Consider the following 26,883-nt stretch of genomic DNA (forward strand, 5'->3'; position numbering starts at 1 on the left):
CTTTTCCTGGTGTTGACATTCTACACCGACTTGATTTGTTCTTGTGCCTCACTTCTTTGTATCTCATTGTTCCAGTTATTTCCTCAAAGTCTCCTCAAATCTTTTTGGATTAAGGTAGGATATAAACAATAAGAATTTATTTTGGACTTGACAAGTTTTGCTCTTTACACAGTGTACGCTGAGCCAGTTCAGCGTGTTTTTTCAAATGTGATCATCTTTAAGACAGAAGCTTTCCGTCTAGGAGGCAGTGGTTCCAAAAGACACACATCAGAATCACCTTAGAGGCCGGGTACAGTGGCTAATACCTGTAACCTCAGAACTCTGGGAGGTCGAAGCGGGCAGATCACTCGAGGCCAGGAGTTTAAGACCAATCTGGTAAACACAGTAAAACCCCGTCTCTACTAAAAATACACACACACACACACACACACACAAATTAGCCAGGTATGGTGGCCCACGCTTGCAGTTCCAGCTACTCAGGAGGCTGAGGCACGAGGATCACTTGAACCCGGGAGGCAGAGGTTGCACTGAGCCAAGATTGTGCCACTGCACTCCAGCCTGGGCAACAAGCGAGACTCTGTCTCAAAAAATAATAAGTAAAATCACCTTAGAGACTTTAAAAAGGTTCTAATTCAGATCTGGGGTAGGCCCCAGGAATATGTAATTTTAAAAAGTTTCCCCACTGCTTCTGAAGCAGCCAGCCCAGCCCCTGGCCATGGAGTAGTGTTTGAGAATCTCTGGTCTAGAAACATAAAAAAGGGGGCCATTAGTTATAAAAATGAGTATCAAATTCCATTACAAAATGTGATTTTCTAGGTAAAATAAACCTCAACTTTATTCAGCTGATGTGCTTCAAAAACAATGGGTCTAAATCCAAATTCGCAAATTAAACCCATTCAAATTCATTAGGGCAAAGGGTGGACAGAACTCCTCAGTGAAATCTTCTAAAAAATTTAAGACTCACCTCACTTGATCTTGGAGTTTGGCTTTTCTTACAACGGTCCCCCCTGAAGTAAATGTCCACGTAATAAAGAGATCCCAAGTTCCTCTTGATAACCCACCTGTTTTAAATCACAATAGGCACACCAAACTCATGTACAAGGTCACACAGGCTGGCTACTAGAGATTCTTGCATCAGCTCGACATAAGAATTCACCCCCGCCTCCACTAGAGGGTGCTCCTTCACTGGCCTGGACCCATCCCTACACTGAGGTGGCGGAGACAGTCACATTGTGAGGCCAAGGTCTATTTTTCACCAGGCACCAAAAGCAGATGTGTGAAAAGTGGTTATGTGACATGTAGTCTCAACGCTCCTGGATGTCCAGACACACTGGCTGCTGTCCACCAGCTCCAGGTGGTAAAGACCCAATATGCACCTCTGCAATTTTTATCCCAAACTAGAGAACTGGCTCTGAAGGTGCAGCATGAGAGTTCATCAAAGCCAACTGGTCAAATGTGGAAAGCACTGGTGCACACCATGAAAAGACGTCCTATCGGTCCACGCATGATGGGTGCGGGGACTCCTGCCTCCCAGAGTTCACGAACAAATGGCTCAGCTGCTCCCTGCAGACCTTCCTTCACAGTGTGCTGTCTGGCAGGATCCTTGGGTGCCTGGGGGACAGGACAGCCATGCTGTCGTAGTCTCAGAATCCATTCTATGGATTACCAAGAGGCCCGTGCTGGTCCCTGGCACCGTAGCGGTGCTGGGTGTAATGGAAATGTCAACGTGAATCCCCAGGGTTGGACAGATATAGGTCTAAAGATGCCGCAACGCCTCAGTCCACCCTCCTCCAGTCACTGCTTTAACTCTGGCAGGGCCCCAAACCATTTTAGGAGTCAAAGATCCCTCCTTCCTTGGAAACCTACGGCCGTCTGGCCCAGAGGGGTAGGAACAATGGAGATTTCATCCGACCAAAAGTGTGAAATCACCATCCAGGAACCTCAGTTACTCTGTGACAATTAAGAAAACTTACCAAAGGGGAGCTATGCCACAGACGTGCCTGAAAAGACCAACATGACTACAGAGCGGAAGGAAGGGGAGCAAGGGAGGTGAAGAGGAACACAGAAGACAAGGGAAATAAGACAGAAGACAGTTCAAGCAACAAGAAGCTAACACAGCAGGTGGGGCAGGACAACCAAAGGTGGGGTTAACACTGAGCAGGTTTCCAGTTCTGAAGGATTTTGAGTGTCATTTTATGTCTTGCCATGAAGCTACTGTGCCCAGGGCTGGTAGGGTTGGCAAGGCCTGTGGTAAATGAGAAAATACACTAACTAGGTCTTTCTGGGACTTTCAGTGATTAATCACGTTAGATGGACTTCAAGACAGACTGGCTTTATACTAAATTCCACAAGACAGCTGGCATTAGTACGGCCTGAATCCAGGGCGGGTCAGAGAAGGAAAAAGATCATACTCCCCGAAAACAGAGTGTTCCAAGGATATAAACACTACAGGTGTCTCCACGGTGGCATCTGCCCACACTGGCTGGGTAAAATGGGGGCCTGGCTGGCAGGTGCTAATATATTTCCGGGAAGAGAAGGGAACCAAAGAATTAGAGATACTAAAACTAGAGCTGAGACTGTAACTGGAAAATCACAAATCTTTGCCTACAGCTACTTTCTAAGGGGCAAAGGTGCGCACAGGTGCCAAGCCCCAGTCTCTGAACCTTAAAAGCCAACCACTCTATTAACAACTAGAAAAAATCAGTGACTAGGGTCAAGACTGAACACTGCCAGGGAATAACACTGGCCTCACTTCAGAAAGGAGAAACACCCAACTGCAGTGTGGAAAATCTTGTTATCGGCAATAGCATCTTGTTTCCCCTAGGTAGCTGCTTCCAGGGAAGGGTGTCAAGTATTGACAGTTAGTCATCTACATGTCACTGGAGTACAGGGGAGGTGGCTAGGAGCATGTGAATCGACCTACTATTTAATATAATGGCTGTAAGAAAAGGAGGCTTCTTTCCTCTCCTTTTCACTTTTGCTCCAGCCTATCAGGAGCCAGAAAGGCCAGATGGTGACAAGGTGTGAACCGTGTGGACAGTCCTGCACGCAGGGCTCACTGTGGACACCTTCCCAGGGCACGCATCAGTTGTGTGAACAAAGCCACCAAAGCCATTCTTTCCCTCCCCCAGTGACAGCGAGAGTGAGAGAGACAGACCTGGGACTTCTTTCATTTCCTAAGCACCGCGTATGGTGGTGGCACTAGCTCCCCCTCCAAGATGTCACAGAAAACAGAGCAGGTTGGAAATTAGATCACAATCACTCCCAAGTGTCTTCACAGTTCAGACAAGCACACATTTCAAAAGGTGGCCTCTGGGCCCCCCTCTCTCTTTCACGCACACACACTTGCAGGCCGTGGGAATGCTGTTCAGCCACTCAGTGTGGCTGGCTCATGTCAGGTACTGCACCACGAGGAACATGACCACACAGGTCAACAGCATCCCGCCAATCATAAAGTACTTGTCCTGGAAAGCCCGCTTCTCGATGAGCCGCATCACTGTGTTGGACAAGCCCAGCATGTTGGCAATGTCAAGGATCTTCTTCTGAGTCCCCTGGGGCAGAAGAGAAGAGAAAAAAAAAAAAAACATCAAGTCGCTTTACCAAGGCGGGGGAATGGCATCAGGAGATGGAGCTCTGCCAACAGACATTCTCTTGGTCACGGCCAGAATACACAGAAAGCAGTATCCACCAGAAATAGAGCCACTCTCATGTGGTCGACTGATTTCTGATCAAGGTACCAGAGCAAAGCAAAGTGGAAAGAAAAGGCTTTTCCACAAATGGTGCTGGAACGACTGGCTATATAATATCATAGATATGTATTTTATATATATGTATCTCTCTTATAGATATGTATGTAAAAACTGAACCTCAATTCACATTATATATAAAAATTAATTTGAGATGGGTCATAGAATTAAACATAAAAGCTAAAGCCACAATTAAAGCTTCTAGAAAAAAAATAGGAGAATATCTAAAAACTGCAAACAGGCCAGGCACAATGACTCATCCCTGTAACCCCAGCACTTTGGGAGGGGTGGGTAGGAGGATTACTTGAGGCCAGGAGTTCAAGATCAGCCTGGGCATGTAGTGAAGACGCTTTCTAAGTTATCCAGGTAAGGTGGTATGCACCTGTGGCTCTAGCTACTTGGGAGGCTAAGGTGACAGAATCACTTGAGCCCAGGAGTTCGAGGCTGCAGTAAGCCAAGATCACACCACTGCACTCCAGCCTGGGTGGCAGAGCAAGGCCCTATCTCAAAAAAATACATAAATAAATACATACTGAAAACAATGGTATCATTAATTACAAGATGAATGAACAAATTATGGTATACCTGCACCAATGGAATACTGCTTTGCAATAAAAAGTACCTGACTACCAACATGGAATTAAATAGGTAACAATGTGAATGAACCTTGAAACATAACTGGGAAGAAGAAGTCACACAGAAAATAGTAGTATGAATACCTTTATATGAAGCTCAATAACAAGCAAACCTCATCTATGGTGAAATAAATCACAATAGTGGTTGCCTGGGGCAGAGGGGTCAACTGACTGGGAAAGGGTCTGAGGGATCTTTCAGAGGTAATGAAAATGGTCCAGGCCTTGATGGGAGTGTGAGTTACAAAGGTTGATACATTTGCCCAAATTCACTGAACTGTAAAAATATGATCTGTACACCTTACTGTCTGTAAATTACATCTCAACAAAAATACTTAAAATTAGAGTATTTTATACTAAAAAAAGAAGGCAACATCAAAAAACTTGTCCTCGGCTCTCTAGTTCCAATAATCCTTGATACCAACCCATTTACTTTGTAGAGCAGAATCTTTGAGGTTTCTTCTGAGTACAATGGGTGGGTCAAGTCCATATTTACAAGAGGGTCTGAAGTGGGAAAGACAGAAAGACACCAACACAATGACCTAAAACCCTTCTGTAAATGGCATCACCCACCACCGAAACAAAAGGGCATTTTATTCCTAAACCAAAACACAAACCATCCAGCCTGTCCTTCCCTACTGCTTTCTAATTTTCAGCCTAAAGCACATTCAATTTCTTAGTAAGTAACAAGTATAAGTGAATGCCGGGGCAGACCCCAAGTCACTCAGCACACATCACCCACTGCAACTTGTATGAATGGCATCTAACCTCATGCCCCATATCTTTTTTTTTTTTTTTTTTAAATAAATACACATTAATGAGCAACTGAGAGAAGCAAGGAAAGTGAGATCAACATTAGGCATCATGGACAGGAATCCAAAATCTACATTCTGCCCAGACAGCAATTAACAAGCCTTAGCCCGAGAAATTACAAGTCAAACTTCACTGCCTTCAGAGATCAGAGAAATGTACTTTTTTCCCAAGAGAGAATACAATCAGACTCTTCAAGTCCTGCTTAGCTCTGAACACACAGATTATTTCATCACCGTATGAGACTAAGGATCAACCTTCTAAATCACTTGAAAAGGACCATAAATTTCAAAACATGTGTTCATTTTCAGCCACAAATTGGCCCCAGTCTTCAGAGTGCTTCGGCCTAGCCCCTTCATGCTCTCTCCTATGTTCCTTTCGAATGGTGTAGGTGGAAAATCCCTGACAGAGATAGGGTGGGAAGTGGATGAAGGGAATCAAGAGACAAACACCAGGTAGCCACAGGTGTGCAGAGGAAAGTGATTAGAAACCTCAAGTCTCAACCCCCAGCCACCTCACAGGCTTCCCCTCTGGAATCAGTGTGGGTGGCAGGAGGTGTGCAGACGCCCCAGTGCTGCCACACTTCAGTGGGAAGCTGCATGTGCCTTAACAAGAAGCTCTAATCCCCACTGGCTCTTCATCATGTGACATGGAGTTTGGTCCTAAAAGGCCTCTACTGTTTTTCTGAGATATGAAAAGGAGAGTAGCAGTTTTCTAAAGAAAGGGCAGACTAATCAACACATATCAGTTCAGTTCACCACAGGTGGCTCTCATGAAAGGGGAGCGCCCAGCAGGCTGTTGGAGACCACCCTTCCAGGCCATCTGAGACACTGCAACTGTCAGCAGGAGGCGAGTGTCACTTGCAGCTTGCCTGACCCTCTCCCCTGTAGAGATGGCAGGGACTGTTCAGAAACGCACTGAAGTCCTGTGGAGCTGACAGGCTCAACATGGTCCAACAAAAACTAAGATAAAGCTCACACTTCCGAGTGACTGTTTCTCACAGCTCAGTGGCTGGGAGTGCTTCATTCACAGGGGACCACACCCTGATAACACACAGAACCCACGCCCTATTATCCATCAGGGTTGATACAGGAAAAGGGCAGAGGCTGAAACATCATGACTGACATCAGAGTCTGTGTAATGTTTCTGTAAACCACTCCCAGGGGCTGGAGTGTCAGCAGTGCCAACTGGTCAGGGCTTCTAGGAATACCTGAGGCTAGGGAGTGAAGAGTCGCTGGGATCACCAGCATGGGTTTTAGAAGCTCTAGAAGCTTCTAAAGCTCTAATCTACTGCAAACAACCAGGCAGCCCTAACACTGCACGGTGGGGATTCAGTTACTGAAATACAAAAGGTTTTAGTTATAAGGCAGTCCACAGTAGGGGTCCTAAGGGAAAGCCACCTTAAAGTGAGGTACCAAAGGACAGCCACGTCTTCATTCTTCCAAGAGGAGATTCTGTAACACAATTTCTCAGCCTGTGATTGGACCCCTCGTAGTAGCACTCACTTTCATGATAAGTTCAGTAAATGGGAAAAGACCTGGATAATAAGAGAGGCCACTTCATGGTTTGTTTCAAGCACTGGCAAAGGAACTGGGTACTTTCAGGCTCACAGTAACTCAACTCCAACAGAAAGGATCCCAAATGCAAGTGCTCTGTCTTGTCATCAAAATATCACAATTTTGAGGACACGTAATCAAAATATAAACACAGTTACTAAACTATTGGATGAGGCTAAAACAAGAGGCCTTCTCCCTGTCCCCCAGCAGGGACCCCACCTTCAAGGTCAGTCTCTGGGTCCTCAGTCCATCTAAAATATTGTGCCCATCTAAAATGAGGTCATCCATGCCGTGGTGAACTTTCTGGAGGGAGGAGTTAAACTGCAGTGATTCGTCCATTGGTATGGTGGTGTCAGAGTCCTGTGAAAGAAACACAGGCACTTGATTAACTTTGCTTGTCAGTCAGCTCCTGGGGTCTGACTGCTCTGTCTTTTGGTCAAGGCCAAGCCAGAACAGCCAGAGCGGCGGTGCAAGAATCAGCGGACCCTAACAGATAAGAAAAAGCCAAGCAAAGGCCTGGGGTGGCCTCTGTCCACACAGAAGAGGAACTTCCTCAGATCTGTCACTCTCCAAATGAGTTCCACTCCACAAATAACATTAATTCCAACGATACTTGTCTCTGTATCACTGTCTCCTCTTAGGAAAAGCCATTCCTTCAAGACCTCATTGGGTGTCTCCTAAAGGCTTTCTCTGACTACTCACTAACCTAGCTTGTCCCAAATGTTCCTTTCCTTGGCTTCCCCTTAATGCAATGTTAAATGTTTGCTCGTGTCCTTTAGCTATTTTATCCATAGTTTACCTCTCCAAGTAGACTGAGGGTTAACTAAGGATAGAGGAGGCTGTGCTTCTGCATTTTCTATATATATATATATATATATATATATATATATTTTTTTTTTTTTTTTTTTTTTTTTGAGACAGGGTCTCCCTCTGTCACGCAGGGTGGAGTGCAGTGGCACGATCTCAGCTCACTGCAACCTTAGCCTCCTGGACTCAGTGATTCTCCCACCTCAGCCTTCTGAGCAGTGGGACCACAGGTGCATGCTACCATGCCCAGTTTTTTTCTTTCTTTCTTTTTTTTATTTTTGGTAGAGACAGGGTTTCACCATGTTGCTCTGGCTGGTCTCAAACTCCTGCGCTCAAGCAATCTGTCCATAGGCCTCCCCATTTTATAGATGAAAAACTGCCCAGAAAGGTAGAATAACTTGTCCAAGATCACAGAGCTGGTAAGAAGTCCAGCGGAGGTGGGAATCTGGGTACTGAGCGCACGGCCTGCCCTGTTACCCATACTGTAGAGAGAAACACCAACACCCATCCTGGTGGTTCTACTTCTGCACTGAAAGTGGACTACAGACAGGAGCCAAGTCCTTACGAGTTGTGAGAGTGTTCCCTTCTCTTTTCTGCCAATCACAAACTCTCCTGCCAAGTAGTGCTGGGGTTTGTTTCACGTTTTTTTTGAGACAGGGTCTCACTCTGTCACCCAGGATAGAGCACAGCCTTGACCTACCAGGCTTAAGTGATCCTCTCACTTCAGCCTCCCGAGTAGCTGGTACCACAGGCTCATGCCACCATGCCCGGCTAATTTTTATACTTTCTGTAGAGACAAGGTCTCACCATGTCACCCAGGATGGTGAACTCCTGAACAATCTGCTGCCTTGGTCTCCCAAAGTGCTGGGATCACAGGTGTGTGCCATTGTGCCCCGTCCTACTAGTGCTGTTTTTACCACCTAAATCCCAGTTTCAACTGTCAGAAAAAAAAAAAAAGGTTATGCCACTGTTTCTTTGCTGCTCAGATTTGGAATCATTTTGTACATGTGCATTTTCAACTGCCCCTGCTAACAGAGGAGCTCCTCACACGTAGGTGTCAGGTCTTTTAATTTCATCATGTGCTTTACTCCTAGTGCCTGAATTAATCAGTGTTCTGCATGCAGCTAATGCCCAGCGCGTCAAAAGACGCTGGTGTTGGAAAGACTCAGTTAGAGACTTCTCTTCAGTAATTTGACAAACACTTACGAAATGCCATTTACATACAAATCTTTCTTACCCTCCCATCTAAAACAGTATGGCTGATGGGCCATTACCTCTCAGAAAAATGTATTATAGCTCCAGATGGTAGAATGACCAGGAAGAAGTTTCATCTGGCAAGCCAATGTTTATTAAGAACTGACTGTATGCACAGCATCACACCAGGCTAGCAGAAAACAAAATAATCCTAAGCGATCATCCCTGGTCTAAAAAAGGCCTGAATACTACATTATTAACGATCTAAAATCCAACCATCTTTTAGTGTGTCTTATAGTTCATTAAATTTTTGAACTGTTAAACACTGTGACTTGACTGCTTAGTCTGGGGAAGCAAAACAACGTTGGCAGAGCCTGAAACACTTGGGGAAATTTACTGCAAAGCAAGGATGCAGCATTGAGGGTTAAACATCTACAAAGCGGGAAATGATGTGAATTTTAACAACAGGCTTAGAAAGCTAACATCTCTTTAGAAAATAATCCTCTGTAAAAAACAACATACAAAAAGCCAAAGCACACTTCACTTAGTGGAATATATTATGCAGGACACAGAAAAGGCCAGTCTGTTCTACAGCCATGTGCAGGAAATGATCTGGTTAAGACTAAAGGGCAGGGACAATGGGTTCTGAGAAATCAAACGTGCACACCAACACATTTTCAGACAGACTCAGGCAAGCAGTCCGTCTAACCCTACACATCCGTTAACAAATTCCTCCAAATTGCTGCTCAGACTAGGGGCAAAAACATTTTAATGCACCTGACACTGGAACCACACACATACTCGGCACAACGGCAACTGCCCGCAGGCAGCTTTGAAATACTGCCTTCTCTACAAATGGCCTAAGTTCTAATCATCTGTCTCTATCTGATCAGAAAAACGTTTCCACTATGTGAACTTCCACCTTTCTGTCTCAGACCAGTCCAACCAGGTAATTTTCACCTCTGCCTATTCCCCTTCAATTTAACTGCTTCCTCTTCAGGTTTTTGTCTTAGAAAAAGGGATTCTCTGTCGAGGTCTAGTCTCTGTGGCAATGCACAAAGTTCCCGTCATTTCCAGTTGGTTTCCTCATCACCAGTCTTCTTCAGATACCCCCAAAACAGATGGCGCTCAGAGATCTGAACTCCAGCCCCCACAATCTGCCAAATGCAGGCCGACCCTCACCGCAGGCCTGGCTTACGTTAGTGGTGAAGGTTCGAGACAGAAGCTCTTCTCGCTGTCTCTCCTGCTGCTCCCTTGCATGGCGCCGATGCTGGAAGTTTCTGAGCGCAGTCTGCAGGTGCTGGACATCATACTTTAACTGGTCGACCCGACTGGAATTGATGGAGAGAGAGATTAAATTCCAGGAACTCAGGGCAGCAGAGTCTCAGGGGGCCAGGCTTTGTATTCAGGAAAGACAGCATTTCCTTACTTCTCCCTACACCACCCCATGCTATACCCCACCACCACAAGATCTGATTTTGATCAATGATGTTGAAAGTAAAGAAGTAACGTGTGGTTAAAGCGAGATGGTAGCACACAAGCTTCTGGCAGCTTTACTTCAGAATCTGTTGCTCTCTGATTCTGGATGCATGACAGGGAACAGGGGACAGGAAGCAGGCTCGCTGACCTCTTCTTGACCTTCTATGGATTATATCGCTCTCCTGGAAGAAGCCCAAGGGCATCTTTGAGGTAAAGCATCCACAAAGTATCATAAAACTTTTGGAAACAGGCACTGGGGGTGGAGTGGCAAAGGTGGTTTCATTTTAATTTCATGGTGGAGTATCAAACATTAGATCAGCATTTCATTATGGGTGGACTGATTCAAGTGATTTTTCATTTCAACCCAAGAAGAACCCAGCAGGAACCAAAGAGCAGAACAAAACTCCATGGCAACATTAGGCTTCAGGTGGCCATGGGTCTAGTCAGAAAAACAGAACTGGAGGCAAAATTTCAAAATGACACCAAAGGGGTCACAAGGTTTCTGAGTCACAAACCTCACAGGCTATTTATTTTGAGGAGCATTACTCAGATACAACTGTGCCCTTTGGGGGGGCTTTTTCTTTACGTAGTCGTAGTTTTTCAACATGTACGTGGGTTTTCAGAATATTCTATCGCCTCCCCCCCGCCAGGAGAAAAGCCTATCTTGCCGGGCCTGGAGTAGCAGTGCCATGTCAGAGGTCAGCACTTACAGTTTGGCATTTTGCCTTTTGTTAGGGGGCTCCTTGCTGGACAAAATCTCCAGACGTTCTAGACGGCTGAATATCTGGTCTATGCTTGCTTGGATTTCGTTTTCTACTACTGTACAAAAAAGAAAAAAGAATAATTGCTGGAAAAGAGATAGTGAACTTAAATTAGAATAAATTACAGATTTTTTTTCAATATCCAATAAACTAGAACTACATATTTCAAAAGGAGAAAAATGTATACACTAATGAATAACAGAAAAAATTCAAATTATGCCGTAAATGTTGTTTTGAAAAAAGTACATGTATATAGTTGTTAATGACACAACAATGCCAATTTTTTTAAAAAGCTGAAGGTAAATCTGTAGAAATAAATTTCCTACCTTTAGAAAATAAACATGCAAAGGTTGTACAAATAAATACTTTAAGCTAAATTTTCTGATATAGGTCTCTTTTCCTTTGGATTTCTCAGACGTGGATTATAAATACCTAGTAAAAAGACTGCCAGTTGAATTCCCTATAGTAATGAGTTTTTTTTTTTTTTTAATTAAAAAAAAAAAAGCATAAAGGAAGGGGAAGATTAGTATGTGAAACATACAGAGGAGAGCTCCCTTAAGGCTTTCTGTAAGAATGGGTGGGCTGAGCAATGTTGACGTCCCCAAAATAGACCAAATATCAATAGGAAAGGCCCAGGAAAGAATCCACAGAGGTAAAGAGATATGATAAATACGGTCATTTTCCTTATCTCTTTCGATAAGACAGTCAAAATGACCTCTTTCCATTTCTAATCATGTAACAAGATTGCTGAGAAGGCAAACAAAGTCCAATGAACAAAAAAGCTAAACTGTGCACAAAAGAAAGCATCCAGACTGCTTCTTGCCCCATAAAGAAGTGACAGCAGTGACACTGCCCCTTCCTAGGCCTTTGCGCCCACAGTAAACAAAGACAGCTGAGATTAGAACAAGGTGGGGCACAGAACCAAGAACAGAGCTGCTTTTGAAGCTGTGAAAGGAGACGTGAGAGAACAGGAGGAATGGGTCCGGAGGGAGCCCAGCAGTGGGGTGGGTAGGCAGTCCCCGCAGGTGGTGTCCATATGACTGACTCAGAAAAAAGATCTTTCCTTAGAATAGAAAAAAAAAAAAAACACGAAAAAAAACCCAAAAATCCAGCATGCTTCTCAAAAGAAACCATGCTGTGGGAACTAAACTAATTAATATTGCTGTTCGTTTCTGAATAATCCTCCTTAAAAGCCACAGTTCTCAGCTCAGAAGAAATGGCCAATTCCAGTTAAACATCTCTGAATTTTTATGGAGTACATTCCTCTAAGGACTAGGTAATTAGATTAAGACAGATGGAGGCAAGCGCTTCCATTCCCATAGGGCCATGTCAGGTTGAGTGGAGGGGTAATGGGGGATAAGACTTGTGGGATTCCAAAGGGCACACTCAGGGAAATCAGTGATTTTGCCATAGGGTTTTTCTGTCCACCCTAACAACAAAACTCATTCCACGCTGAATCATTAAGCCCCCGAGGCAGAGTGCAGTCAGGAAACCCAGCCCATTAGCACCCTGTCATCAGAGAAAGGACTCTGGTCTCCACAGTTAATTACTCACTCTGCACAGACTGCTTGTCTGCCGTCTCCAGGCGTCCCATGCGAGACTGGATCTCATGGACCTGCCTATCAAAGGAAGAGGGAGGAAATGAGTGAGACAGGAGTAATCAACAGCGCTTCAGTCAGAAAAGACAATGTTTCTGATGCCAACATGTAACTGATTTAAATTGACAGCATCACTGAACTGTAAAATTTGTATGTGGCACTTTAGGTCCCACGTTTTGGCATGGTTTCTAATATCTTAACTACTAATAATAACACTGATAGGCAGATTATGGGTGCTTACCATATCCAAAAGACTCTGCCAAGTCAATAACCCTATGAGGAAAGTACTATTATCATCCTCATTTTATAAATAAAACTGAAGCCCAGAAAGCTTATGTAACTTGTTCAAGGTCACACAGCCAGTGATAAACCTCGAACCGGACCCAGCCAATCCTACTTTCTGTTCTATGACCTAATGTGCTAAGCACTGGCCTGTACTAGGAAGAGTCAAAGAGCAAAGGAGATATAATCCTTGTCCTTGAGAAACAACCTAATTAGGAATGACAGGCTGGACAGACATGAACAAGCCCTGGGAAGATTCACGAGAAAAGCAATACACATAAGTATAAACAAACAGAAAGAGGGGCAGCTCTGCACAGTGGTGTCACAGGCAAGCAGACAGAGGGGCGGGGCTGAGAAAAACAAACCAGGTAAGTTTTGTGGACAGAGAGAGTTCTGAGCATCACTGTGAAGAAGGGAGACATCATTTGGTGAAGGAAGATAGAGAAAATTGATATGCAAAAATTCATACGAGACATGTGGATTACAAGCAGAGAGGGCTGCTTGAAAGAGAATCAGGTCAGAGGAAGAGGATGGTGAAGTGACTCACTGGAGGAAACCAGTCAAAGGAAGACCCTGAAAGATAGGGACCTCCTGTTTGGTAAACATCTTTCCCTGACAATATCAAGGAAAGAAGGAACTGCCATCTCATTTGGAAATGCAACACTGTACCCTGGATCTGGGTAACACTCTCTGGAGGCTTTCCAGGGCCTGGCCAAGGACATCCTCAGGACCCCCTTCCTAGTGGTCCTCCATGATCAGTCCTTGGGATACTGCTTATGCTGGCCCCACCGTCCACTTCCTGGTGCTCACAGTCGAGGTTCCCCAAGTTAGGGCCCACATGTAGGGAGCCTGCTGGACTCTCACATCATCCCCAACGCTGGAGGAAAGGTCAGCAACCAGTCTCCATCATGAGCACTGCAAACCAGGACTCCGAATTTACCAGTGCCAGCCAGGCACCCAACTTCGGCTTCAGCTGGTGCCCAGTCTTTACCAGGGCTTCCCTGTGGCCTCCAGACATGCCCTCGGGCACCAAAAGAAGCCGGGCGAGCTGTGAAATGACTCCCCAGGGTGCTCCTAGGCAAGACCTGTGGCCCTGAGAAGCAACTAGAAATCACTGCTAGAGTCCAAGACCAGACCGTTGCTTCCGGAAAGTAAGTCCGGGATATTCCGGGATGATGCGGGGGTGTGGAGGTATGGGGGTGGATGTAGGAATGCAGCCTGAGGTAGCCGACATCTGAAGCAGGGCAAACAAGGGAACGGGTATAGGGGACCGGAGGGTAACGGGGATGGAAAGGAGAATTAGGACTCTAAGGAAGTCCTGACGCAGGCTGTGAGGTAAATTTTCAATGCTGATTTAATAGAAAAATCTGAAAGTTCATAATATTATCAACACGAACAGTGACATAATAAAAAGTGGGGAGGCCAAGAATAGCCAAGACCACTCTGAAGAAGGAGGGGGAGGAACGACTTGTCCAACCAGCCATTATGACTGTAACAATGGAAACAAGATGGCGGCAGTGCAGGCACAGATGGACAAGGAAAGGCAAACCCTACAGCTGGCCCAAGAGGAAAGAAAGAGCGCAGACACAGCCCCACGTATTTGGGAGCTTTTGAAAGAAGGGACTACAATAAATGCCAACAGCTCCAGTTTGTTATCCGTACAGAAAAAGGACATCTCGGGTAATACATAAAAATAAACTCAAGCTCACTTAAAACCTATCTGGAAAAAGCAGAGCTTTCAAACTTTCTGAAGAAAATACAGGCATGCATAAATGACCTTGGGTTACAGAAGGATTTCTTAAATAAGACAAAATCCAAAAACTACCTGCCCCCACAAAACCCACAAACCACAAAGAAAAAGACAGATACATCTGACAACATTAAAAAAAAAAACTTCTGTACACCAAAGCCACAAAATAAACAAGTAAATGAACAGCACAGACTGGAGGGTATCTGCAGCAGATAACAAAGGATTGATGTGCAGAAAATATACAAAGAATTGTTACAAATCAATAGGAAAAGTCCAACAAGCCATTTTTTTTAAAAAAAAGAAGAAAGGGCAAATGACAGGAAAGAAAACCCAAATGGTCAATCAATACACAAAATGACACTCAACTAGGAAAACACAAATGAAAAGCACTGAGATCACATTTCTTTAGCCCGTCAAACTGACAAATATTTTAAAGTTTGGGAACATATGCATTAATAAGGAAATAGGGAAACCAGAACTCTCATACCCAGCTGGTAGGATTATAAATTGGTAAAACACTTTAAATGCTTTCTGACAATAACTAGTAGAATACAGCATGTGCCCATCCTATGACCCAGCACTTTGAGGAATGTGTCCTAGAGAGCTTCTGGGATACCTTGAGGAGATGTAAATGGCAGGGATGTTCATCAAACCACTTTTGTACAGGCCCATAATCCACTGACTTTTCCCATCAAATCTCTATTTGCTTTGAACCAATTAGAGAAGATGTAGCTAATAATACAATTCCAGTCGCTACATTTCATGCTAAGAAAAGATAAATGTGAAACAACAAAGCCAAGTATGAATGGCAAGGTGGGAACTACTAATATGCCAAGTGCAAAATCTGTCTCAAACTGAACTGGGAATTCTGACAACACAACACGCTGGAAGTCAATAAGAAACAGGTGATACACAAGCAAGACTTGGGAGCATGGCCATAAGGAATGCCCTCTCTAGCATGGGGTCCATGGTGGGCTTGGGCGATAATATAACAAAGCAGAGAAATAGTAGCAAATAAGCCAGGGTCACTGTAGCTGTCTTTTAAAAAGGTTTACAGAAGATCTAGGAAGAATTTTTTAATAGAAGTGCTTTTTAAAAGTTCATGAAACTACTCACCACCCCCCACCACCCCATAACATCCACTTTACATCCAGGCTGCCTCTGACCACTGTGAATGTGAAAACGCTATGTAATCTATACAGCATCATGTAAGTTTGGTGTTAACTTTACTTAAAAGTAATGGCAACAATCTGGTCATTTTCATTTCACTCACTTTGCCTTTACATTTTGCTCATTAAAGGGCAAAATCTATCAAGGAAAAACATGGTCTTGAGATAAGGTAATAGTTCTTAAGCTGAGCTGCTCAGGAAAAAAAAAAAGGTCTTGAGATAAGGTAACAGTTCTTAAGCCCACCTGTTCATCAAAACCACCTGGGGAGCTTGTTAAATGTAGTGCTTCTTGTTTCCTGGACATACGATAACATCCAGGACAGGAGACTGATCTTGGACTACATATGGGACAAATGTGGTCGCCTTTACAACCACTGGGATCTCAAAAACAGAAGCTTGGCTATTTTATAAACTATAAAGTTTACCTAAAGTAAACATTTAAGTGTAATATGTTTATTCTGTTTTTCATCTTTTATTTTCACTCATTCGCTGTTCAAGTAGATTCAGGAGTTTTCAAGTAACTTTAAAATGTCAATCCAATTCCAATGTATTCAATGTATTCAGGGACATGGTAAGAGGTAACCACAAACTGGGTTCAAAGTTCCAGTAAAATTAATACGTTTAGCTACTGTTGTGTCAACTCAGCTATAATCGCTAATTTCTGCAGTTGCCAAAGTTCATTGCTGGTGCTCACTGGACTCCACGTGTTTCCTGTGAAAGTCATTCAGTCACCAGTTCTGTATCATGGAACTGAAAGGAGCCTTACAGTTTAACCAGCCCAAACTATAATATCATTCTACAGATGAGGAAAAACAAAGCAAGGAGGTCTAGAACCAGAACTCCCACTCCTGGTTCACCACTTGAAAGGAAAGACAGATACTGCAGCATAAAAGAAAGTAAACTCCTCAAGGGCAGGGCTGTGCTGCCAGCACTGAGAATGGTGCATAGCACATAGTAGGTGCTCAATAAATATTTAATGAATTAATGAGTGTCAGGGTAACAGAGGGCCTAATAGTTGTGGGGCAAAGCTGGCCCACTGCTTGTTTTGATAAATAAAATTGTACTGGAACACAGGTACATCAATCAGTTTATATATTGTCTATGGCTGTTTTCCCAATATAACAGCAGAGCAGTCACTATAGAGACTGCATAGCCCCCAGAGCCTGTAATATTTACTATCTGGCCCTTAACAGAAAAAACTGGCAAGCTGCTAGAGTTCAAGGGTGCATTGTTGGAGGCCTACAGAGTTCATCTACACTCCACACACCTTGTTTGGGGTACCACTTAGAATTCCTCTTCTGAGCCATGCAGTTTTCTCTGAGATTAGCTGCACTGAAAACAGGTAGTCTAAGACTCTCTAAACAAAATTATTCTTGAATATAAAATGGCTCATGGCCTTCTTGGCAACATCTTTTAACTAAATTAACTAGATAAGACTATACATAACAGATTAACTTCAAGGCACCACCATGCCCATTGTGCCCCGGGATTGTGAAAGATCTGCCCTTTCTTAGTAACATGAACATAATTGCGTTTCATTCTTTCTCTAAATTACTCACAGACTAGTTTAAGTCCCTTCCTATAATGTTTATGTGAGAATAGGGCTCCCCCGTGTATAAGAAAATTCTGTCATTACAAAGTAGGTTCTGTATTTTCGCCCACACAAATGAAACACTTCATCGTCAAAATAAAAGAAACCCGTAAACTTAGAAAATGAAAGAGAAAGAGGATCTTCACCCTCTTACTCCTAATGCTTCAGGGCATTTCATTTCCAGGCCTTGGGAGTGTGAGTTTAAGTGTTTTAATCAATAAAACTACAGCATAAGTTTGACAGTTCTCAATAGGACAGGTATATACCTCAATAAATTGAGAAAAGGATCTAAAACAGATACTTTTACACCAGAGTTCATAGCAGTATTATTCTCAACAGCCCAATGGTGGAAACATCCAAGTGTCCATCAACAGATGAGTGGGTAACAAAATGTGGTAGATACATACAACGGAACATTATTCAGCCATAAAACGGAATGAAATTCTGGTAACAGGTTACAATATAGATGAACCCTGAAAACATTAAGTGAAATAAGCCTGATACAAAAGGACAAATTCTGTATGACTCCACTTATAAGTATCTAGAATAGGTAAATTCATAGAGAGAAGTAAAACAGAGGTTACTAGGTGCTCTGGAAGGAAGAAACGAGGTGCTACTGATTAACAGGCACACTGGGATGATGAAAAAGTTCTGGAAATGGATCTTAGTGATGTAAGTTGTGTACCTACCCAATGTCACTGAATTGTACACTTAAAAATTGTTAAAACAGTAAATCTTATGTTGTGTATATTTTACAATAAAAAATAAAAATCATAAAATTCCGTCCCCCCAAAACAGGGTAAAAATCATAAAATTCTGCCCCCTCCCCCAAAAAATAGGGTAAGTATGGCCCCATTACCATATTCAACTACATATCTCAGCAAGTTCCAAAAGTGCAGGACGATGCGAATAAAGGACACTATCAAGGAACTTAAGTCATGAGAAGCTAAATTAAAATTCGACTTTCTCTGCGATAACCTGTAACCAAATACTATTAACAAGTAATAACAGCGAATGCTACGTGGACAGCAATTTCTTTGTACCATAAAAACGTGGTCTTTAGTATAAATCGAATAAGAATAAAAATATTTTCCCGTACGTGCCTTGACTCTCCAATTAAACAGTACACTCCTACGGCCAGGGGCCGTGTCTCCTACTCCGTGTCTCCTCTCGAGCTCTACCAACCAGGAGCACCGAGTTGACAAGTGCTGGACAAAGTTTTATAACCTGCAGGTGCCACTTTCCCTTCACCCAGTCTACCCAGCAGGTAGTCACGGACTTGCAGACCCCAGGAGTCATCGGCCCTACGTCTCCAGGCCCCAGACTGAACCCACTGTCTGTGTCTGACCTGGGCGTCCCGCCAAGGATTAAGCACTTCGGAGGCATCCCCAGCAGTGCCCTGGCGGAAAAACTCGGCCTCTACCCTGGCGGACGTCCGAGGCCCCAGCCCCGGAAGCCAGCCTCATCTGGCCTATCCTCGTCTAGCCCCTGCCCGCTCCCCAATCGGCCCTCACTTGTGCGTTTGCTGGTACAGCGGCTCCATGTCGCCGGCCGGGCCGGCCACTGCTCCGGCTCTGGCTTCCTCTGAACACGTCCTCACAGCCCCCCTTCCGGTTTCCGGTTTCCGGTCGCAGGGCCCTCCCTCCCCTACCGGCCAAGGCTGCCCGCACGCGCGCCTTACTAGCGGTGGTTGCGAGATGAGAGAAGGGGAAGGAGAAATGAGGCCGGCGACGGAAGGATAAGTGTAATCACAGGCTCGGCTTTACGTGAAGGGCAAGGAGGTGTAGATGTTTGCTGAAGGCTAGCCTCAGGATTGAGTCAGGCATTAGGAAGGACAATGGCGGGATACTCACGAGAGGTCCTCAGAGCAAAGTTGAAGGCGAGCGACGGACATCTGCTCTTCCCTGCCGCAGAAAGGACGGGAGGTTCTTACTTGGCTTCGCTTTAAACCATGTAATCGGGGGTCTGGAGATTTCGCTCTTCACTGTTTTTCCTGGCGCAAGCTTTTCCTGTTTCGCATTTGTCTACTCACTCTCCCGCCTATCTACTCCCCATTCCTATTTATCCATCCAGTAAACCTACATTGAATGAATGAGTGGTTATTATGTGTCATGTATGAAGCAGGGAAAACCAGGTTCCTGCTGCCCTCAGAGAGGTTCTGGTCTGGGAAAGGAAATAAGATATGTATACTGTCAAAAGATAAAATTACAAGAAATGTAGTTATAGATCTTAACTGGCTATTTGCGATTCTAGCACCGGGCAACACCTTATTCTATGAAATAGAATGAGTATTCTGATGAGCTGAGCAGAGGAGATTGTCTTTATAGACAGAAAAGGGCTGAAAAAAAGCAGAAGCAACAAGTTTCAAAGTTATTTTACTTGTATTGGTTAAGGCAAAGGGACTTCCTTTATCATGGGGATATGGCTATTTCCCTTCTCTTCTGATTTCTCTGAAGGTCAGATGAACAGCTTAATTTCGGCTTTGTGGCTTGGAACGTTAGCATGAGTGACTATTTTGGTTTGGCCTGTTGGGCCTAGTGCGGAGCTCAGTCCAAACCAATGGCTTTCTATGAATTTTATTTATCAAGACAAACATTTATTTATCAAGACAAACATTCCAAAGAGATTGAGCTGAACTGGGGGTCGTCTCCCGGAGGACATTTAGGAAAGACTTAATGAAGGGGTGGTATTTAAGCAGGGACTGGGATTTGGACACCTCTGTGTCTGCACATAGGCTATCCCATTTCCATCCTCCAAGCTTATCTGCTCTTCTTCCCAAGGCAGGAGACGTGTTTTTTTTTTTTGACAAATTGATACTTCTGTTTTCCTGGATCCTGGATCCCACCCAGTTTTGTGTCCCAAGAGACTGTCCACCCATGTACATTCTTTTCCTGAAATTATTTTTTTCATTTATTCTGTCGTTGAGCATCTACAACGTACCATGCACAGATACTGGAGATAGGTACACAAGCAAGACACAGCCCTAAAATCTCCCATATCTCTCGTGGTCTGTTGGGAGGACAATCATACTCTCAAGCTACATTATCAAGTAGAATACATGCTACAATTGATCCAAAGTACCATTTCCCTGGGGAGGGCAAGAAGGGTTCATGGACAAAATAGCATGAATAGGACCTTCAAGAATCAAGAGAATTTTAACAGTGTCTTGTATATACTAACCACTGTGAAAATGTTTATTGTATCTGCCTGGTAGAGATGAAGAGGAGTACATTTGAGGCTCAGGGGATAGCTTGAGCAAAGGCAAACAGAAGGAAAGAACATGAATCTCCTCTGGCTGGATTCAGGGTGTTTGGGGCAATAATAGTATTCGAAGAAAGGTTAGAACCAGATCATAGGAATTTTTTTTTCTTTTTCTTTTCTTTTCTTTTTTTTTTTTTTTTTTTTTTTTTTTTTTTTTTTTTTTTTTTTTTTTGAGATGGAATCTTGCTCTGTTGCCCAGGCTGGAATGCAATGGTGCAATCTTGGTTCACTCCAACCTCCGCCTCCTGGGTTCAAGCGATTCTCCTGCCTCAGCCTCCCAAGTAGCTAGGATTACAGGCACCCACCACCACACCCAGCTAATTTTTGTGTTTTTAGTAGAGACAGGGTTTCACCATGTTGGTCAGGCTGGTCTCGAACTCCCGACCTCAGACGATTCACCCACTTTGGCCTCCCGAAGTGCTGTGGTTACAGGCATGAGCCACTGCACCTGGCCAGGAAATCTTAAATGTCAGTGTTGGGTTTTTATTTATAGATTTTTATTCTCTGGATAGTTGGAAGCTATCAGAAAAATCTATCAGAGGATAGAAATGTAAAAAATTTCTCAAATAATTTTCATGCCTATGTCTTGTTTTCCTTTGGGTCTCATGGCATCCCTGGGAGGTGGATAAGGCAGATAAGGAAATTGAAGTTCAGAAGATCTCCCTTCTGCCTCTCAGTCTCTTAAAGACTTAAGCCTTTACATGTATTTAGGCCTTCCTCTAAATGGAAAAAAACTCCACTCTCCATCTTACTGCATTTTTAACTTATATCCCATTTTTTCTTTTTCGTGTGTGGTTAAACCACTTGGATAATTGATATATACTGCTGACATTCTCTTGGCATGACTTACCCTCTAGCCTCTCCTTCATTTTACTAGAACTGTTTTCTAGGCTCACCAGAGTCCACTTGACTTAGTCCATTGGTCTCCTTCCATAAATCATCCTACATTATATATTCATTGAGCTGATAACTGTGTGTCAAACACAATGCAAGGGCTGATGTACAAAGATGAGTAAGACACCACCTTACAAACAAACAAACAAAACTGTGTTATAAAATTCATGGACTCATGTGAGGAATTGTGATTTAACAACAAAGATAAGAAAAATTAGTAGAGAAAAGTACTTAGGTGTTTGTTTATTGTCTAATATGTGCATGTGAATATTCTTTACATTGTTCAGGCACCATCACTTTCTGTCTGGATCCAGGAACTATTTCTTTATGCTATTGTCAAATGTGCTGTTTCTCGCTAGTTTCTGGCTACCATGAGAAAAGGGGAACAACATTGTTATTCACAATGCCATGACTTTTCAGAACCTGTTTGTATTGTCCTATGTAGCTTTCTCTGCCCCTCCAGCTCCTAATGCCACTTATTTAAAGCTGGTACTGCAGAGAGTCCCCACTAGGGCAATGCTGAACGGAAATGTGGGATTGGAGCCACTGTAGAGTCCCCAGTAGGGCAGTGCCTAGTGAAGCAGTGGGAATGGAGCCATCTCCAAGACCTCAAAACTGTAGTCCGCCGGGCGCGGTGGCTCAAGCCTGTAATCCCAGCACTTTGGGAGGCTAAGACGGGCGGATCACAAGGTCAGGAGATCGAGACCATCCTGGCTAACACGGTGAAACCCCGTCTCTACTAAAAAATACAAAAAACTAGCCGGGCGAGGTGGCGGGCGCCTGTGGTCCCAGCTACTCTGGAGGCTGAGGCAGGAGAATGGCATAAACCCGGGAGGCGGAGCTTGCAGTGAGCTGAGATCCGGCCACTGCACTCCAGCCTGGGTGACAGAGCCAGACTCAGTCTCAAAAAAAAAAAAAAAAAAAAAACAAAAACTGTAGTCCTACCAGTATGCAACTCCAGCCTGGGAACTATAGGCAGGAGACTCCAATCCATCAGAGCTGCTGCGTGGACTGAGCCTAGAAAGGCTGTAGAAGTGGGACTGCCCAGAGCTTTGGGGGCCCAGCCTCCCAGCATGTCCAGGAGTGGGACATGAATCAGAGGAGATTATTTTCTAGCTTTAAGACTTAATGTTGTTTTCCCTATTGGATTTTGGACTTACTTGGGAATAGTTACCCTTCTTTTCTTGCCTAGTTATCTCTTTTGGAATGGGAATGTCTATCCTATGCCTGTACCACCATTGTATTTTGGAAAAAGATAACTTGTTTTGATTTCACAGGGTCACAGCTGGAGGAATTTGTCTTGGGATGAATCGTGCTTTGAGTCTCACCTATATCTGGTTTAGATGAGACTTTAGACTTCGGGCTTTTGAGTTGATGCTGGATTGAATTAAGACTTTTGGTACTATTGGGATGGAATGAATACATTTTGCAAGTGAGAAGGACATAAATTGTGGGGGCAGGGGGAGAATTTTATGCTTTGAATGTGTCCCCCCAAAATTCATATGTTGGAAACTTGGCTGCCATTGTGGCAGTACTGAAAGGCCTTTGGGAGGCAATTGGGTCGCAAGGACAGAGCCTTCATGCATGGATCGATATTATTACAGGAGTGGACTCCTGATGAAAGGACAAGTTTGGCTGCCATTGTCTGTCTGTTTCATATACTAACTTCTGCCTTTCACTTTTCCATCATGGGATGAACTTCACCAGATGACGGTGCCATGCTCTTGGACTTACCAGCCTCCAGAACTGTGAGCGAATAAACTTCTTTTCTTTAAACATTACCCAGTGTGTGGTATTCTATTATGGCAGCAGAAAATAGACTAAGACAGCTGGTTGTATTGATAATGCCATTTATTTAATGCTGGTTACATCGTTACTCATGATGCTGCACCATTGTTCACTCTATTCATATACCTATGAATACTGGCTTCATAACTCAAAGTTTGTTCCTGTGCTTCTTTAGTGATGACACCAATGGCGATTTTTGCTTACAGAATGCAGAAAAATGTGAATAAAATTTCACCAGTCAAAGTTTTAGATGTATGTTTACAACAATATATCATCCAACCACATCTTCTCTTGAAATCTTTTTTTTTTTTTTTTTTTTTTTTTTTTGAGACAGAGTCTTGCTCTGTCCCCCAGGCTGGAGTGCAGTGGCGCGATCTCGGCTCACTGCAAGCTCCGCCTCCTGGGTTTACGCCATTCTCCTGCCTCAGCCTCCCGAGTAGCTGGGACTACAGGCGCCCGCCACCTCGCCCGGCTAGTTTTTTGTATTTTTAGTAGAGACAGGGTTTCACCGTGTTAGCCAGGATGGTCTCGATCTCCTGACCTTGTGATCTGCCCGCCTCGGCCTCCCAAAGTGCTGGGATTACAGCTCTTGAATTCTTTAGGCCTTAATCCTAGGCTTAATTCTAGGCCTGAATTCCTAGAAGGTGATCTCTTTCAGTGTTGACTGCACCCCTGCCTTCCACACACTGAAACCAGTTGTCGGGGGAAGGGGTGGATAGGCTCAGGTCCCATGGGTGGAGCAAGAAGAGAAGTTCCATTCATGTAAGGAACATCTGGCCCTCACCTGGAACAGCTTAAGACCAACCCAGTATCTTATGAGGTCACTATATTGATCAGAGGCAAGAGAGGACATTGATTGTAAAAGTTGGTTGGCATTACAGCATAATGGTCTTGAATGGAGAAGATAGGCATGGCCACTTCTGGAGGATTGCCTGACATGTGGTGCAAAGCCTTGGAGAGGGGTGAACACACTGTACCAGCTTGAGGTGGGGGACCCCAGTAGTCAGGTTAAAGGATGCATCCACTCTCATTATTGTGTCATGCCAGAGGTGGCACTGTGGTCATAAATGTGGTGAGAGCCAGGGCATTGACCCACACAGGTGGCTCAACCTCAAGGATTGGTGGTGAACTGTTAGTAGCCCAGAGTTCTGAACTCATATATCCGATGTGAATCACCCCAAATTCGCAAATCGGTACTATTCTAGTGGCCCAGTATTATTCAATGCCATAAAATAAATACTGTGCTGGTCAGCAGAAGCAATCTACTTGTCAGGTTGCCCTGGACAACCCCATAGGCATGAGCCCTGAAGCTCCTCAGGGCATTTGGCCAACCACACAGATCAAGAGGTGGGTCTTAGAGTACTCTGAAGAGAAACCAACTGGGATGATCCTAGCCACTGAAGAGGACTTAGAATATTTCAAGAAGAGCACTCAAAAGTGTGGGGTCCCCTGAGGATCTGGCCTGGGGCCTGAGCTAGGGACCCTTCTTGCCTAGGTCTTAGGGCAAATTATGTAATAAAATAGAGATGATCTCATATTCTTTGCTACTGCTACCGTTGAGAGGTGGAGACTAGTTTTACTCCCTCTAAACCTGAGCTGGCCTTAATGACTTCCTGGACCAATAGAATGTGAAAGAAGTGAAATTCTGGGATTTTCAAGGCCAGGTTATAAGAAGCCCTGTAGCTTGGGGTTGCAGAATGCAGGAAACAAAGAGATCCCTTTGAATTATTATGACAAAGGAAGACTTTATAGAGTAGATGTGATTTCAGCTGTACCTTGAAATACAAGGATGTATGGAAAGGCAGGCACAGGGCATTTCTGGCAGCAGAGAGGTAAAGTTGGAAAGGGTATAGGTAGGCCCAGGAGGCAATCTGTGTCGTTCCTCTTGGCTAGGACAGAGAGTTTCTTTTCTTTCCTTTTTTTTTTTTTTTTGAGATGGAGTCTCACTCTGTCACCTAGGCTGGAGTGCACTGGCGTGATCTAAGCTCATTGCAACCTCTGCCTCCTGGGTTCAAGAGATTTTCGTGCCTCAGCCTCCTGAGTAGGTGGGACTATAGGCATGCACCACTATGCCTGGCTAATTTTTTTGTATTTTTAGTAGAGACAGGGTTGCACCATGTTGATCAGGCTGGTCTCAAAACTCCTGACCTCAAGTGATCTACCTGCCTTGGCCTCCCAAAGTGCTGGGATTACAGGCTTGAGCCACTATGCCCGACCAGGACAGAGAGATTCTGCAGTGGAGGAAGATTGAATTAGAATTATGAGTCAGTCATGTCACAGACAGGAAGAATGTTTTGCCTCCACCCTGTGACCATGGGTAATATCTGACAGGCTTTTGGCCTCGGGTAATGGGATGAAGTCGTGTTTCAGGAAAATCAATGCGATGACATGTTTCCACCTTTACCTGAACTTCAGGAAGTGCCCCCACAGTTCTAGAGTTCCAGAATTCAGCAACCCAAGTCATAGTTAGTGTGTTTGTTCCCTTTGTGGTGAGACAAACTTGAAACACATCTCTCTGAAGAGGACTTTTGGTCTCACTTGATGAAACTTAATTCTTATTTCTGGAACGGTATTAATTTGTTGTGTCTCTCTGGCCAACTCAACCAGATGAAATAGAATAATTTTTGTTGTTGTTGTTTTATGAGACAGAGTTTCACTCTTGTTGCCCAGGCTGGAGTGCAGTGGCATGATCTTGGCTCACTGCAACCTCCACCTCCCAGGTTCAAGCGATTCTCTCCTGCCTTAGCCTCTAGAGTAGCTGGGATAACAGGCGCCCACCACCACACCTGGCTGATTTTTGTATTTTTAGTAGAGACAGGGTTTCACTGTGTTGGCCAGGCTGTTCTCGAACTCCTGACCTCAGGTGATCCCACTCACCTCGGCCTCCCAAAGTGCTGGGATTACAGGAGTGAGTCACCGCGCCCAGCCGAAACAGAATAATTCTATTATCCCTTCTCTCAAACTATTAGTGGCCCCTCTACTCTCCTGGCCTGGTCACTCCCCTTCCCAGAGCACCTTTGGATTCTTTTTCCTCCTGGCCCCCACGCTATTGTGTGTCCCACCTGTGCCAATGCTCACATGCCATCTTGCACAGTTGGTGCCAGCTGTGAATATGTCCCACTTCCCCTACTAAGTTATGAGAGCACCTCGAGATGCCCTCATCATTCCTCAGCCACCTTCTCCACTTTCAATCATCCTCTTAAAGTTCCCCAAAAGATCTTTCTAAAACACAGAGTAGGCTGGGTGCGGTGGCTCACACCTGTAATCCCAGCACTTTGGGAGGCTGAGACAAGCGGATCACCCAAAGTCAGGAGTTTGTGACCAGCCTGGCCAACATGGTGAAACCCTGTCTCTACTAAAAATACAAAAATTAGCTGGATGTGGTGGCGTGCACCTGTAATCCCAGCTACTCGGGAGGCTAAGGAAGGAGAATCACTTGAACCCGGGAGGCAGAGGCTGTAGTGAGCCAAGATTGTACCACTGCACTCCAGCCTGGATGACAGAGCAAGACTCTGTCAAAATAAATGAAAATAAAAACGTAAAAAATGAAACACACAGTTGGTGC

The 26,883-nt window shown here is 44.3% G+C and overlaps 1 protein-coding gene and 2 long non-coding RNA genes across 9 annotated transcripts in view; 2 read left to right on the forward strand and 1 right to left on the reverse strand.

The window, feature by feature from the left end:
- GOSR2 (golgi SNAP receptor complex member 2) overlaps positions 1–18,981 on the reverse strand; it is a 22,957-nt gene extending 3,976 nt beyond the window's left edge. The window contains exons 1-7 of one of the 7 annotated variants that reach the window (XM_015119780.3): positions 18,890–18,961; positions 12,540–12,604; positions 10,935–11,043; positions 9,944–10,076; positions 6,964–7,104; positions 3,446–3,551; positions 116–1,611 (exon numbers count right to left, since the gene is read on the reverse strand). In XM_015119780.3, the coding sequence (XP_014975266.1) occupies positions 1,553–1,611; positions 3,446–3,551; positions 6,964–7,104; positions 9,944–10,076; positions 10,935–11,043; positions 12,540–12,604; positions 18,890–18,918 (642 nt within the window). In that variant the 5' untranslated portion in view covers positions 18,919–18,961 and the 3' untranslated portion in view covers positions 116–1,552. Of the gene's footprint in view, positions 1–115; positions 3,552–6,963; positions 7,105–9,943; positions 10,077–10,934; positions 11,044–12,539; positions 12,605–18,889 lie in introns of those variants that run through there. The other 6 variants (XM_028835740.2, XM_077969518.1, NM_001257778.1 and 3 more) reach the window with 6 other exon arrangements.
- Positions 13,252–14,725, forward strand: LOC144335804 (uncharacterized). Its single transcript, XR_013406992.1, has 2 exons — positions 13,252–14,016; positions 14,265–14,725. It is a non-coding gene; the product is annotated as an uncharacterized LOC144335804 (long non-coding RNA).
- Positions 18,982–19,309: 328 nt separating the features above from the next.
- Positions 19,310–23,311, forward strand: LOC144335802 (uncharacterized). The gene is made up of 2 exons (XR_013406990.1): positions 19,310–20,164; positions 22,344–23,311. It is a non-coding gene; the product is annotated as an uncharacterized LOC144335802 (long non-coding RNA).
- Positions 23,312–26,883: the final 3,572 nt, after the last annotated feature.

This window comes from Macaca mulatta, chromosome 16 (assembly GCF_049350105.2).
Source record: "Macaca mulatta isolate MMU2019108-1 chromosome 16, T2T-MMU8v2.0, whole genome shotgun sequence".
Classification (NCBI taxonomy): domain Eukaryota; kingdom Metazoa; phylum Chordata; class Mammalia; order Primates; family Cercopithecidae; genus Macaca; species Macaca mulatta.